General features: G+C 40.7%; 1 protein-coding gene across 50 annotated transcripts in view; it reads left to right on the forward strand.

Annotated features, from left to right (window-relative positions):
* Nucleotides 1–13,280, forward strand: part of SEC31A (SEC31 homolog A, COPII coat complex component) — an 81,307-nt gene that overhangs the window by 43,201 nt on the left and 24,826 nt on the right. For 14 of the 50 annotated variants that reach the window (XM_082726446.1, XM_082726429.1, XM_082726445.1 and 11 more), the window contains 6 exons: nucleotides 827–953; nucleotides 2,309–2,454; nucleotides 3,697–3,870; nucleotides 6,798–6,971; nucleotides 10,564–10,690; nucleotides 12,732–13,073. In XM_082726446.1, coding sequence (XP_082582572.1) covers nucleotides 827–953; nucleotides 2,309–2,454; nucleotides 3,697–3,870; nucleotides 6,798–6,971; nucleotides 10,564–10,690; nucleotides 12,732–13,073 — 1,090 coding nt within the window. Of the gene's footprint in view, nucleotides 1–826; nucleotides 954–2,308; nucleotides 2,455–3,696; nucleotides 3,871–6,797; nucleotides 6,972–9,683; nucleotides 9,777–10,563; nucleotides 10,691–12,731; nucleotides 13,074–13,280 lie in introns of all 50 variants that reach the window. The other 36 variants (XM_082726443.1, XM_082726421.1, XM_082726428.1 and 33 more) reach the window with 5 other exon arrangements.

Below are 13,280 nucleotides of genomic sequence, written 5' to 3' on the forward strand. Positions count from 1 at the left end.
AATTAGTGGTTTTGACCAGTTGTTGCTGTTAGGTCTGTCTGTAGCATCTTCTGCATATAACAGTGTGAAGTTGATGTTAGTTTGTTTGAACTCATTCTTTTTCCCTCTCCTCCCCATTGTTTATATATGTTATTTTATTTCCTATCTGTGTGTGTGTGTGTTCCTTGACTCATTTTTAACTTCTGGGGTATTTAGGATAATTGGATAGTTATCTAGTTGTGTTCATAGGACAAGCTTAGGGTCCTTCTCCTCCTCTGCCATCTTCCTGTTTTCTGACCTCTTTTCTTCTTGATGAAGTTAATTCTGACTTCATATCTCACATGTACTCAGAACATTTTTCCTGATCCATCAGACCAGGTCATGTTTTCCTGTTAAAAGGTTTTTTTTTTTTTTTCAAAGATTTTACCTATTTATTTGACAGAGATCATAAGTAGGCAGAGAGAGAGGAAGGGAAGCAGGCTCCCCGCTGAGCAGGGAGCCTGATGTGGGGCTCAATCCTAAGACCGTGGGATCACCACCTGAGCCGAAGGCAGAGATTTACCCCCCTGAGCCACCCAGGCGCCCCACTGTTAAAAGTTTTGATTGCACCCTTTACTTTTCCTTCCCTGCCTATTTATAAAATATGCTTGTTTGATTTTTTTTTTTTTTTGAGAAAAAATAACCATCTTATGTCATTTGGTTCAAGGATATACTTCACTTTGCTGCAGCTTTATTCTGCATGAAATACTTTGAATAGTAGTTTTGAATGATATGATTGATTAGCCAGAGTTCATTTTTACTGACACACCAAAGACTTTTAATTCTCCCTTTTTTTTCCTTTCTTAAGCTAATTACTGCAGTGGTGATGAAGAACTGGAAAGAAATTGTCGAGTCTTGCGACCTTAAAAATTGGAGAGAGGCTTTAGCTGCAGTATTGACTTATGCTAAACCAGATGAATTTTCAACGCTTTGTGGTAAGAAAATGAGCCTTATATTTATATCTATATCAGGTATATGGCATAGCATATTTTAAATAAAATTACTGACAGATCGTATTAGAGATTTTTGCAGAGCAGCTAATCACTCGGTAACAATAAAATTCTCATTTGCAGGCTTATCTCAGAATTGTTAACTGTATTATTTCTCCATACCAAGTCATTATTTTTAATGATTTTGGTTTTAGGCAGAATAAGCTTGGAATCTTGCCTCCACCACTTATTAGCTCTATGACGTAGGAAGGATTACTTTGTAAGCCTTAGTCTATTATTTGTAAAATTGCATATAATCAGATTTCACTTAATAAATATTAGCTTGGTAGGAGCGCCTGGGTGACTCAGTTGTTGAAATGCCTGCCTTCTGCTTGGGTCATCATCCTGGGGTCCTGGGATCAAGCTCCAGATCAGGCTCCCTGCTCAGTGGGGACTCTGCTTCTCTCTCTCCCTCTGCTGTTCCCCCTACTTGCACTCTCTTTTTTCTCTCTGTCAAATAAATTAAATCTTTTAAAATAAATAAATAAAGTGTTAACTTGATAAAATTAGTAATTATAGCATTTGAATGGAAATTATAAATTACCATTAAAGGCCATGACTATACTGGTGGCTAAGGAATGATACTCCTTATTTGTAAGAAAAGAAGTTTCAGGCCACTGGTATAAGAAAAACCAACGACTTGCTACCTTGAAAGCATTATGAGAATATGAAGTATGAGGTGTTAACTTTATTACCATAAGTAATTTATAGTGGTCCTACCTACCATTTATGTTCCTTCTAAATGTGCCGTATTATATCTACACAAACATGAGATGCGATGAAATGGAGTTAAATGTTCTTTAGGGTTTTTCTGTTCAAATATTGTTCCCATTTATTATTTTTTAATATAACTAATAGAAATTCATTCTATAGCTGGGTATAGAATCTTGTCAAGCCATTTATTTTGTACAGTTAGTCACACATTTCCTTTTTTTTTTAATTTTTAAAAGATTTTATTTGCTTATTTGACAGAGAGATCACAAGTAGGAAGGCAGGCAGAGAGAGGGAGAAGGAGGCTCCCCGCTGAGCAGAGAGCCCGACTCAAGACTCGATCCCAGGACCCTGAGATCATGACCTGAGCTGAAGGCTGAGGCTTAACCCACTGAGCCACCCAAGCACCCCTACTTCCATTCTTTTAACTGATAAATATTTACTGGGCATTTACATAATAGTGATTTTGTTTCTGTCATTGGTTGTGTGAAGTTTAATTCATACTTCTGAAAATATTATTGGTCTTCTTACAACTTCATATATAGAATGTTCTGAGCCTAATCTCATTTTGTTTTCTGCTTAATCTTTAGATCTTTTGGGAACCAGGCTTGAAAGTGAAGGTGACAGTCTCCTGCAGACTCAAGCATGTCTCTGCTATATTTGTGCAGGGAATGTAGAGAAACTGGTTGCATGTTGGACTAAAGCTCAAGATGGAAGCAATCCTTTGTCCCTTCAGGTTAGTATCTTTGAACAAAGGTGCTTCCTTTCTCGTGCTGTCTTTCACCCTACTTCTATCTAGAAATTGATTCGTTCCAGAAGTTCATGGCTTTCCCTTGTTATCTATGTTTTAGAAGTTCTTTTGCTGGATAATTTATGTGTCTTCATAGCTGTATTTGGAGGGGCAAAGTATGAAATGATGGAAGAGGTCAAATGGGGTCACAACTGTTTGTGAAGTCAAGGTTATAATTGGGTAGTTAATGGGGGGAAGCAGCCCTAGAGTTTACTTTTTCCTCTTGCTTCTCTCTTCCTGCCTCTGTTGACCCTGTCTGCCTTGGGCAAGGAAAGAAACAGCGCGGGCCAGGAATGGGAGGCGTCCCCAGTACCAATAGAGAATAGATTAAGATATTCGTGGTTAAGGGAAAACGAAAATAAGGTGTAAGTGGAATCCCGTGTAGCACTACAAGCTGGGCGAGAGGGGGAGTAGAAATATGGGGACTCTTCTCAGCCACTGAATAACTATATATTTAGATACTTTTTTCCAAGCATGTAATCAACAGAGTGTCATAATATTTCATTCAAATATATTTCTTTTTCTCTCTGGAAAGAGATTTTCTCAACAGAGTTGTTACTTTAAAGATCACTCTATTAAAACTGAGAATCTGGTAAGAAATCAAGAATTTCCTTCTAAGTGCTTCAGAGAAAAAGCACACTTGCTTCGTACTTCTGGATCTGTGTACCTTTGCAAGGCAGATAGTAGGATATTCTTGTGCTTTGTAATTGAAGCTCCCTGTTGTTGAAATAATTGGTATCGAAGAGCAACGTGAGAAACTTTGGGTTGGAGTATAAGCTCATTGGAGGTTGCCTCATAGCAGTACTGTTTTTATAGTGTAACTAGTACGGTATCTTTAGTCAGAGTTCATTTTCTACCTGCTGGAACTCAGCATCTGCATTTGGGTATCTGCCTGTCGCTTTCACTCTGGATATTTGCCTGCTTCAGTTCACTAGACGAGTATCTGGCCACTTAAGGGTATTTAGCAGAAGGTGGTAACTTAGGCCTTATCTGTAAAGAAGAGCCCTTCTTCCTCCTTACTTTTTGAGTTTACCTAAATCATGGTCAGCTGTTACAGCATTTTTAAGAAAGAGGGCAGCATGATGTACTTCTAGTAGGTTTTAGAAACCTTTATAACTTTGTCTCCTGCTTCTTTTACCAACATCTTCGTCTGGTTCTCCTTCTCTCTCCCTTCTCTTTCTCATTCAGGATCTTATTGAGAAGGTTGTCATTCTGCGGAAAGCTGTACAGCTCACCCAAGCCATGGACACCAATACCGTAGGAGTTCTTTTGGCTGAGAAAATGAGTCAGTATGCCAATTTGTTGGCAGCTCAAGGCAGCATTGCTGCAGCCTTGGCTTTTCTTCCTGAAAACACCAACCAGGTAATTAGAATTGACCATTTCTCTTCTTTTAGTGTGTGAATAAGGTGAGTCCAGTAGGTAGCACTCAGGACTGAACATACTGCTAGGTAGAATGTTTTAGAGCAGTCGAATATCTATCATCTGACTATAGGTGAGTGTTACTGCAGTTATTCAAGGATCATTTAAGGTGTAACCAGACAGTATCAGAGAGATAGGATACTCTTGTAGTATGATAGATGCCTTTGTGCTGAGGGGCGTAGTATTTAAGGAAAATCAATGGGGAAAGGACCAACTTTTTGTTTCTTTTTCTTTTTTTTTTTTTTTAAGATTTTATTTATTTATTTGACAGACAGAGATCACAAGTAGGCAGAGAGGCAGGCAGAGAGAGAGGAGGAAGCAGGCTTCCTGTGGAGCAGAGAGCCCGACTCGGGGCTCGATCCCGGTACCCTGGGATCATGACCTGAGCCGGAGGCAGAGGCTTAACCCACTGAGCCACCCAGGCGCCCCCAACTTTTTGTTTCTTAAGCCAAATGCTGATTCTTTGTTCAAGGTTCTTAGTAGGAATCTTCTGTATTGAAAAGCTATAAATATTTAATACTTAACCAAACATGTGGGGTTGTGGTTTTAAAATGCCACCCCAGACAGATATTAGCAAAGAAGTTAAATTTTTTTATTTAAGCTTTTATTTATTTATTTGACAGAGAGAGATCACAAGTAGATGGAGAGGCAGACAGAGAGAGAGAGAGAGAAGCAGGCTCCCTGCTGAGCAGAGAGTCTGATGTGGGACTGGATCCCAGGACCCTGAGATCATGACCCGAGCCAAAGGCAGCGGCTTAACCCACGGAGCCACCCAGGCACCCGAAGTTCATTTTTTATACCATTCCAGTCTGATATTTTCTGGGGATTTGGGGGGCAGGTAGGGGGAGGCATAGAGAGAGGTAGAGAGAGAATCCTAGCAGCCTCCATGCCCAGCGTGGAGTCCGACATGGGGCTCCAATCCATACCCCTGAGATCATGACTTGAGCTGAAATCAAGAGTCAGATGCTTAACCAGCTGAGCCACTCAGGCGCCCCAGGACAAGTATATTTTTAAAGTACTAAACCACAATTACATTTCTAATTTCGTGTCCTTATTTGGTATCCATTAAAATGGGCTTTTTCAATGCAGTGGAATTCAGTAAGAGACTGTGTAGTGATGGACATGATTGCTAGGATTCTTTTCCTGGGGGGGTTCCAAATTCAAACTGAATATAGACCAGTAAACATCTGATTCCAAAAGTGATAGATACTGTGATGGAGGTCGTAGGGCTGTGGAAGCTGGAAGAGGTCTATCTGAAGTTAATAGTGGAGCATGGGTGGGAATTATGGTGGGATTTGAGGGCAGTTTTCCACAAGTAGGATGTTTCTAGATCTGGATTGTGTGTCTGACAAAGCATAATCTTGAGCCTTAAAGAATTTTGTTTCTGTACTTTTTATTATAAACTTTACTTTGTTTTTAATGGATTTTTTTTTAGTTAAATATTTTCAGTATTTTTTCTGTTCTATGGAATTATCAATACATTTCCTTGAGTAATTTCATTGAGTAAAAATATTTACATCTGTGTTCCAGAATTATGGAGGTATGACTAGTTGGTTTTGAACACACTTACATGTCATATCTTTCTAAACTGTTTATGAGAATATAGGTAGAATAGAAAACATAGACTTTATGATGACTTTGGCCTAATAGTTTTATGCCTTTTTACTTAATAAGACTCCGTTATTAAGTTGTAAGACCCTTTAAGAGTAACTTAATCTAAAACCTTTAGATCTTCTAGGCTTAGTATTAAACTCCTTATTTTTAATACCGTTTATAACTGTACATTTTCTATATCTTATTCTTTGTGTTTTCTTTGGGTTTTTAAAGAACATGATGTAAAAATAAATAATTTCAAAGTTGCTGTCTTCTGTGTATCTCAGTAGACCCTTAAGTATTTTCTGGGGAATATGTTCTGAGACTGTGATATCATTATAGTATCTGGTTTTCCTCCCTGATAGGCAATAAAGTATATCTTCAAGTTTAAATGACAGCTTTAAACCTTTAAGGAATTGATAGAAATGTATGATTTTGAAAAATATTATAATCAGTTAATGCTGAAATATTTTAACATTACTTTTTTGTTGTTGCTTGTCAATACCCAGAACATGTACATGGTCAACTCACACTTGTTGTAGATCTGTATAATCATAGATCTGCGTAAGCTACTATGAGTGTGACATCTTACTCTTTTTTTTTTTTTTAATGTTTTATTTATTTATTTGACAGACAGAGATCACAAGTAGGCAGAGAGGCAGGCAGAGAGCAAGAGAGGAGGAAGCAGGCTCCCTGCTGGGCAGAGAGCCCGATGCAGGGCTTGATCCCAGGACCCTGAGACCATGCCTGAGCCAAATGAGAGGCTTTAACCCACTGAGCCACCCAGGCACCTGACATCTTACTCTTTTAACTTATTTCCAGCATCTCTTTTTTATTAGTCTTCCTCTTAGATCACCATTTTCTCCCATCAGCATCTTTAGCAGTTGATTCTTCTGGGGGCCTTTTTCCCTATAAAGAAAAAAGTTGTGTTTTTTTGAACACTTGTATAATTTGTGATTACTCAACTACAAGAAAATACAGAAGAGCAGAGATGGTAAGTGACATTGATCTTACTCTCCGTGGTGGGTGTGATTCCAGACCCTGCCTCAGGTAAATTACAAGTTACACTATATATCTTGGACCTTTGGGATCAGTCTTGAGTTTCCGAGTCCCATGATGGGAAACTCCCCTCGTGTGCCAGGGTCTATTATATAGGAAATAGCGTATAAACAAGGAATGCATGCCCAATCAAGCTTACTTGAAGAAAAGCAGCATGCTGTCCTAGAGTTGGGTGAACTCTAACAGCTGGCTTTGTTTTCTTCCATTACTTGTTATAGCCAAATATTGTGCAGCTTCGTGACAGACTTTGTAAAGCACAAGGACAGCCTATACCAGGACAGGAATCATCTAAAACTCCTTATGACAGGCAGCAGCTGCCCAAGGGCAGGCCTGGACCAGTGGCTGGCCACACACAGATGCCAAGAGTTCCAGCTCAGCAATATTACCCGCATGTGAGTCATATGGTCCTGATGAAGTAGAACATTCATGTATTTCTGTTCAAATTGGTGGTTTTAGTTTAGTGGATGAGAAACCTTAATCTGCTCTGATAAAACTAGACAACATATTATTTTAATAGTTTTTCTTTTTATATTCTTGGAAGCGGTATTTATGGTCTGTTTTTTAGTTTTGTTTTTTAAGATTTTACTTACTTATTTGTAGTAAGATTTTACTTACTTATTTGACAGAGAGAGATCACAAGCAGGCAGGGCGGCAGGCAGAGAGAGGGGGAGAAGCAGTCTCCCCTCCCGATGCAGGGCTCCATCCCAGGACCCTGAGATCATGACCTGAGCTGAAGGCAGAGGCTTTAACGCACTGAGCCACCCAGGCGCCCCTGTTTTGTTTTTTTAATGATCACTTTAATCTGGGCAAATGGATTATATTTTATTTATTTATTTTTTAAAAGATTTTATTTATTTATTTGACAGAGAGAAATTACAAGTACACTGAGAGGCAGGCAGAGAGAGAGAAGGAAGCAGGCTCCCTGCTGAGCAGAGAGCCCGATGCGGGACTCGATCCCAGGACCCTGAGATCATGACCTGAGCCGAAGGCAGCGGCTTAACCCACTGAGCCACCCAGGCGCCCCTGGATTATATTTTAGATACAAATTAATTTAAGCTCTCTCAGGAGATTTCTTCTTGTTTCTTATCACTCAAACTTCCCTTACACATGTGCATGTGTTCTTGAAACTGCTACAGTTTGAGTCATCCAAAAAACTAAGTTAAGTAGTAGGAATAATTTGGGGGGTGATTTGGTTAATATTATAAAATATTCTTAGAAAAAGTACTCTTTTTTTGCGTATTCTATTCTAAATCATTATTATAAGTTTACTGTGTCTTCTGCATCAGCCCCATAAAGAGTATTCAGAGTACACTTCCTTTTTTTTTAAGATTTTATTTATTTATTTGAGAGAGTGAGAGAGCACGAGCGAACACCAGTGGGAGAAGAGAGAGGGAGAATCAGGCTCCCAGCTGAGCCGGGAGTCTGATTCAGGGCTCAGTCCCAGAACCCCAGGATCATGACCTGAGCTGAAGGCAGATGCTTAACTGACTGAGCCCCCCAGGTGCCCCTAGAGTACACTTTGGGGTAGGGGGAACAACTTGGATAGTAGAGAATGAAGGTATATGAAGTTGTAGGTCATAGGGATTACTACGATGATTAAAGATTCTTTTTTTTTAAAGATTTTATTTATTTATTTGAGAGAGAGAGCATGAGAGGGAAGAAAGTGAGAGGGAGAAGCAGACTCTCTGCGGAGCCGGGAACCTGATGTGGGACTCGATCCCAGGACTCCGGGATCACGACCTGAGCCAAAGGCAGTCACTGAACCAGCTGAGCCACCCAGGCGCCCTATCTGTTGTACCTTTGATTAATACATTTGATTTTAACTGTTTTGTTTTTTCCTTTATTTGACAATTATTTTTTTGAGAGCTTTACTATGAGTGCCTGTCTTTATTCTACCTGTTGGTATATTGGTAAACAAAACAGATTAAGTTTCCCGCTCGTGGAGATTGAAGTGGTTTTAGAATGTCTGTGACGTAGATAGGACCAAGCAGGCAGTGGCTAGAAAAACTGAGAGGCAGAGAGGTCAAGTGACAAGACAAGAGTTTTAAGACTTAAAACTTGGATTTCTTAGCATTATGTGGCTAGTTAATGGCCGACCTGGTGCTGGAACTCCCAAGCGCCTTTAGTTCAGTCACACTCTCTCTCAGGGTACTGAAGTGTGACACCCTTTACACTGGGAAAAGAGAGTATTTACTCTTTATGTCATTGGGTTTATCTGTCTTTCTGGTAAGATGTAAAAACACTGGAAGACTTTGATTGTACTTTGACCTAGCAGTCTCATGTTTTAAGAAAAGAAGAACAAATTCGGTAATAAATTAAGCAGCGATTTTCTTGATTAAAGCTTATCTTACGCTGAATGAAGGGTTTTTGTGAAGGTTTATTTGACAAAAAGATTTTGATGGCTTAAAAATTTTTTTGAAAACTTCAGGACTCCAGGGTAAGCAGCATGGTGTAGTATAGCAAATACTGGCCTGGGAATCAGGAGGCCCGATTCGGTCCTAGCAATGTCACCAGCTAGTTTTATGGACCTCAGCAAGCCCCTTCATTTCTCAGTGAAGTGTTGGCTTTTTCCGAGGTAGACGGTGAGGATTAGGCTGGATGATCTCTAGTACACTCTGATTGTATGTTTCTAAACCTCATACGGGACTAATGTGATTTTTTATGGCTCTAATAAAATCCAGAAAGGGGAGCTTATAGCAATATGTTTATAGATCTAATAGTAGCATGACTATGATTAATGCTTCAGAATCACTTTCTTACTCAATTACCTTTCTCCCCCCACCCCAGTGTCTTCTTTCCTACTTAACAGAAACTAGCCTTTTCCCCTTATTCTTGACACTTGAATGGCATTGTTTTTATGCTTTGATTTAGGTTTTCATATTGATTTTTCCCCTGCCTCCCTCCCCCTGTTTTCGTTGTGAATGTGTGTTTCTCTTTTAGAGTCCCCGCTACCTTGAAAGTAGTGCCTGACTAACATGTAGTATCTTGCTGCTCTGATTTTTTGCTTCGCATCTGGCTATTAATGCCTTTTGGGGTTTTTTTTTTCTTGTTTTAACATTTTTACTTTTTATTTTCTGTGATTGGTATTTCTTTGTTCAATTCAGGTTAGAACTGCCCCTACTGTCACTAGCTGGAGTAACAAAACTCCTACCGCCCTTCCCAGCCATCCACCTGCAGCCTCTCCCTCTGACACACAGGTACACCTTCATTATTCCTCTTGGGGCAGAATCCTGCTCACCCAGATATATATAGTTAAATATTCTCTAACCGCCCCTTCTCTTAAGTTCTCCTCCCCCGTCTGTCTGCCTGCTTATTGCATTTTTAATGCTTTGGGGTGCAAGAAGCAGTCTTAGGACAATTTGTTTATTGTCTTATCTCTCTCCTTCTTTTGTGGTTCTAAATTGACCTCAGCTAGAAACATATCAGCTGAAGTTCTAACAGTGGTTTAAATCTGATTGCACTGAAGATTTTCTTTTTTCTTTCTTCTTTGTTTTTTGAGCATTGTGGAAATTGAAGAGAAGCGAAAGTTCCCTTGGGGCATTTATGCTTATATTTCCAAAGTGTGGAGTAGTGGATGGCATTTAGTAGAGATGGAAAATCTTGGTGACTTATTATGAATATCACTAACACTATTTTATGAAGTCATTAGCATCTGTCGCCATTCTTTGCATTTATTACTTTGGACCTGTTTAAATCTTTAAGCCACTTAGAATGCGTTGCTAAGAGAATATGTTCTAAAGAAAATAGAATGTACAAAATGCAGTGTTTCTTACACAGTGAAGTTTTTTTTTGTTTGTTTTAGAAAAATAAACACAATTCCATTTCAGAGATTATAAGTCCATCTGGTAAGATTCTTGGTTCCGAATGTAATCCTCCTGTGCTCGCTTTGGCAGCACATTTACTAAAATTGGAACAAGACAGAGAGGATTAGCAAGGATGACATGCAAATGTAACCCTCCTTTGTGTCACACTCTCATTCCCTAGGGAGAAAATCCTCCACCTCCAGGTTTCATCATGCATGGAAATGTCAACCCAAATGCTGCCACAGCTCAGCTTCCCACATCTCCTGGTCATATGCACACCCAGGTACCACCTTATCCACAGCCACAGCGTAAGTAGTGCGACCCTAAAATCCTGGTGCAGCCCTGTGTCTTATTCTAATGTTGAAAAGATTTGCTTTGGAGCTCCAAACTCATCAAGTCGGTTTTAACAAGCAAAGAGAGAACCATTCTCTGTCGGACGTGAGAGAGAGAAACATGGTTTCCTAGGAAGCATCCTGAATCGGCATGCCAGGAAACGGCTGGTGTCAGTCCGTTCAGAACAGTTCCCTAGCAGCTACTAAGGACAGTGAATTGTCCCATGATTTGGATATTTTTTTTAAATGGAATTTGTGAAAGGATTTGGTTGCATATTCTTTTCCTTTAAGAAGGTTGACACAAACCATCTTTGGAAAAATGGTTCCGAAGGACATTTGTTCTTGTTTTCCATTTGTATCATCTTTTTTAAGAAATAGACTTTTTTTTTTTTAAAGATTTTATTTTATTTAGCTGACAGATCACAAGTAAGCAGAGAGAGAGGAAGGGAAGCAGGCTCCCTGCTGAGCAGAGAGCCCGATGCGGGGCTTGATCCCAGGGCCCTGGGATCATGACCTGAGCCGAAGGCAGAGGCTTTAACCCACTGAGCCACCCAGGCGCCCCACGAAATGGACTTTATTTTAGAGCAGTTTTAGATGGCACATTTGAATGGAGAGTACAGAAGTTTCCAATATCCTCCCTGCCCCTATGCACAACCCCCTCTGCTGTCAACAGCCCCTACCCCAGTGGTACATTTGATACCGTTAATGAACCTACACTGACATGCCATTACCACCCAAAGTCCTTGGGGTACTTACTTACTCGAGGGTACACTCTTGGTGTTGAACATTCGATGAATTTTGACAGATGTATAATAATGACATGTGCCCACCAGTGGCTTTTGTTTTTTAGAAAACATTTGCACTTAGAAAGAAAATATCACCACTGTTATAAAATTTAATTGACCAAAAAAAAAAAAATCTCCAGGGGGGAAATTACAGGACTAAACAACTATTACAAAAGCAAGAGACCATTACCTAGTAAGAACTAACCCTAATAAGCCTGTTCTGTGCTAAAATGGATGTCCTTAACGTGGATACAGATTTGACATGACTTTTCACGTGTGCTCTCTTCTGAATAAAGTAGGTACAGTTCTAGTAGATTGATTGCGTGGGAGTCCATACCTACCCCTGGTCATGAAGAATGTGATAGTATTCTCTAATCCGGGCTCAGATCTTTGCATCAAAGTGTTAGTTGGGTGCCTGGATGCTTACTAACCAGCTGTGCCCAGAATATGAAATACTGTTTTGTCAGGGACCATGGAGAGTTGGCTATTAATCTGAAACTGTGGCCCAAAATCACAATTTGGGTAGCTGATGATATTACCAGGTGTTGGAGAAGGCTTCTGATTCGTAACAATAGTGTTCACCCTACAATTCTTGTAGTGGCAGAGATGTTGAGCCACCACCAAAGTCCCCTTATTTACCATAAGGGGAAGTGCTGGGAACATGTAATTCCGGCATGGTTCCATCTGGTGGCTGGTAGGTGTCACTGCAGGCTTTCCCCAGGGTCGGGAACGGGTCAGTCTTGGAGTTCTTGGGTCTGATCATTCAAAGAATTTTTTTTTTTTAAGATCTTATTTACTTATTTGAGAGTGAGAGTGAGAGAGAGAAAGGACGAGTTGCGGGGGTGGGGCAGAGGAAGTGGGAGAAGCGGACTCCCCTCTGAGCAGGATGCCCAATGCTGGGCTCCCTCCTAGGACCCTGAGATGACAACCTGAGCCAAAAGCAGATGCACAAGTGACTGAATGACCCAGGGGCCCCTCAAAGATTTTCATAGCCAGCAGCAGTCTGGAGATGGCAGGTTTCAAATACTGGATCCAGTAACTGTTGGTATCATTTAAGGAAACCCAGGGTATCAAAAGCATAACGTGGTAGTGTTAATATATGGTTGTAGCTCATTGTTGAAAGAATGATGATGAAAACAATTTCCACAGAATGAAATAAGTTTGGGTTTTTTTAGTGCTATCTGAATAAACTTATAACTAATTAAAATTTCTGTTTCTTCTCCTCGGTGTAGCTTATCAGCCAGCCCAGCAGTATTCCTTCGGAACAGGGGGGTCAGCAGCGTACCGACCTCCGCAGCCTGTCGCTCCTTCTGCTTCAAATGCTTACCCTAACACCCCTTACATGTCTCCCGCTTCTTCCTATTCGGGGCAGCCTCCGCTGTACGCAGCGCAGCACCAGGCCTCTCCACCTGCCTCCAGCTCTGCTGCTGCTTTCCCTCCTCCCCCTTCCTCTGGAGCATCCTTCCAGCATGGCGGACCAGGAGCTCCGCCGTCATCTTCAGCTTACGCGCTGCCTCCTGGAACAACAGGTACACTGCCTGCTGCCGGCGAGCTGCCTGCGTCGCAAAGAACAGGTCTGCGCTTGAAAGGGATTGGGTTTGGCTCCTCCTTTATTTTTCATGAACACCTGGGGGGGTGGAGGGGAATCACGTCTGACTCTGTGTGCTGAGCAGTCCGAGGTGCTGACTGAGTTTGTAGAACAAATGCTAGAACTAGTTCTAAAAGTGTGATTGTCCCGTAATGAACTTGAGTTGCTAAGTGAGAAGAGCTTCAGAACTTCA

The sequence above is a fragment of the Mustela nivalis genome, assembly GCF_964662115.1.
Source record: "Mustela nivalis genome assembly, chromosome: 4".
Lineage (NCBI taxonomy): Eukaryota > Metazoa > Chordata > Mammalia > Carnivora > Mustelidae > Mustela > Mustela nivalis.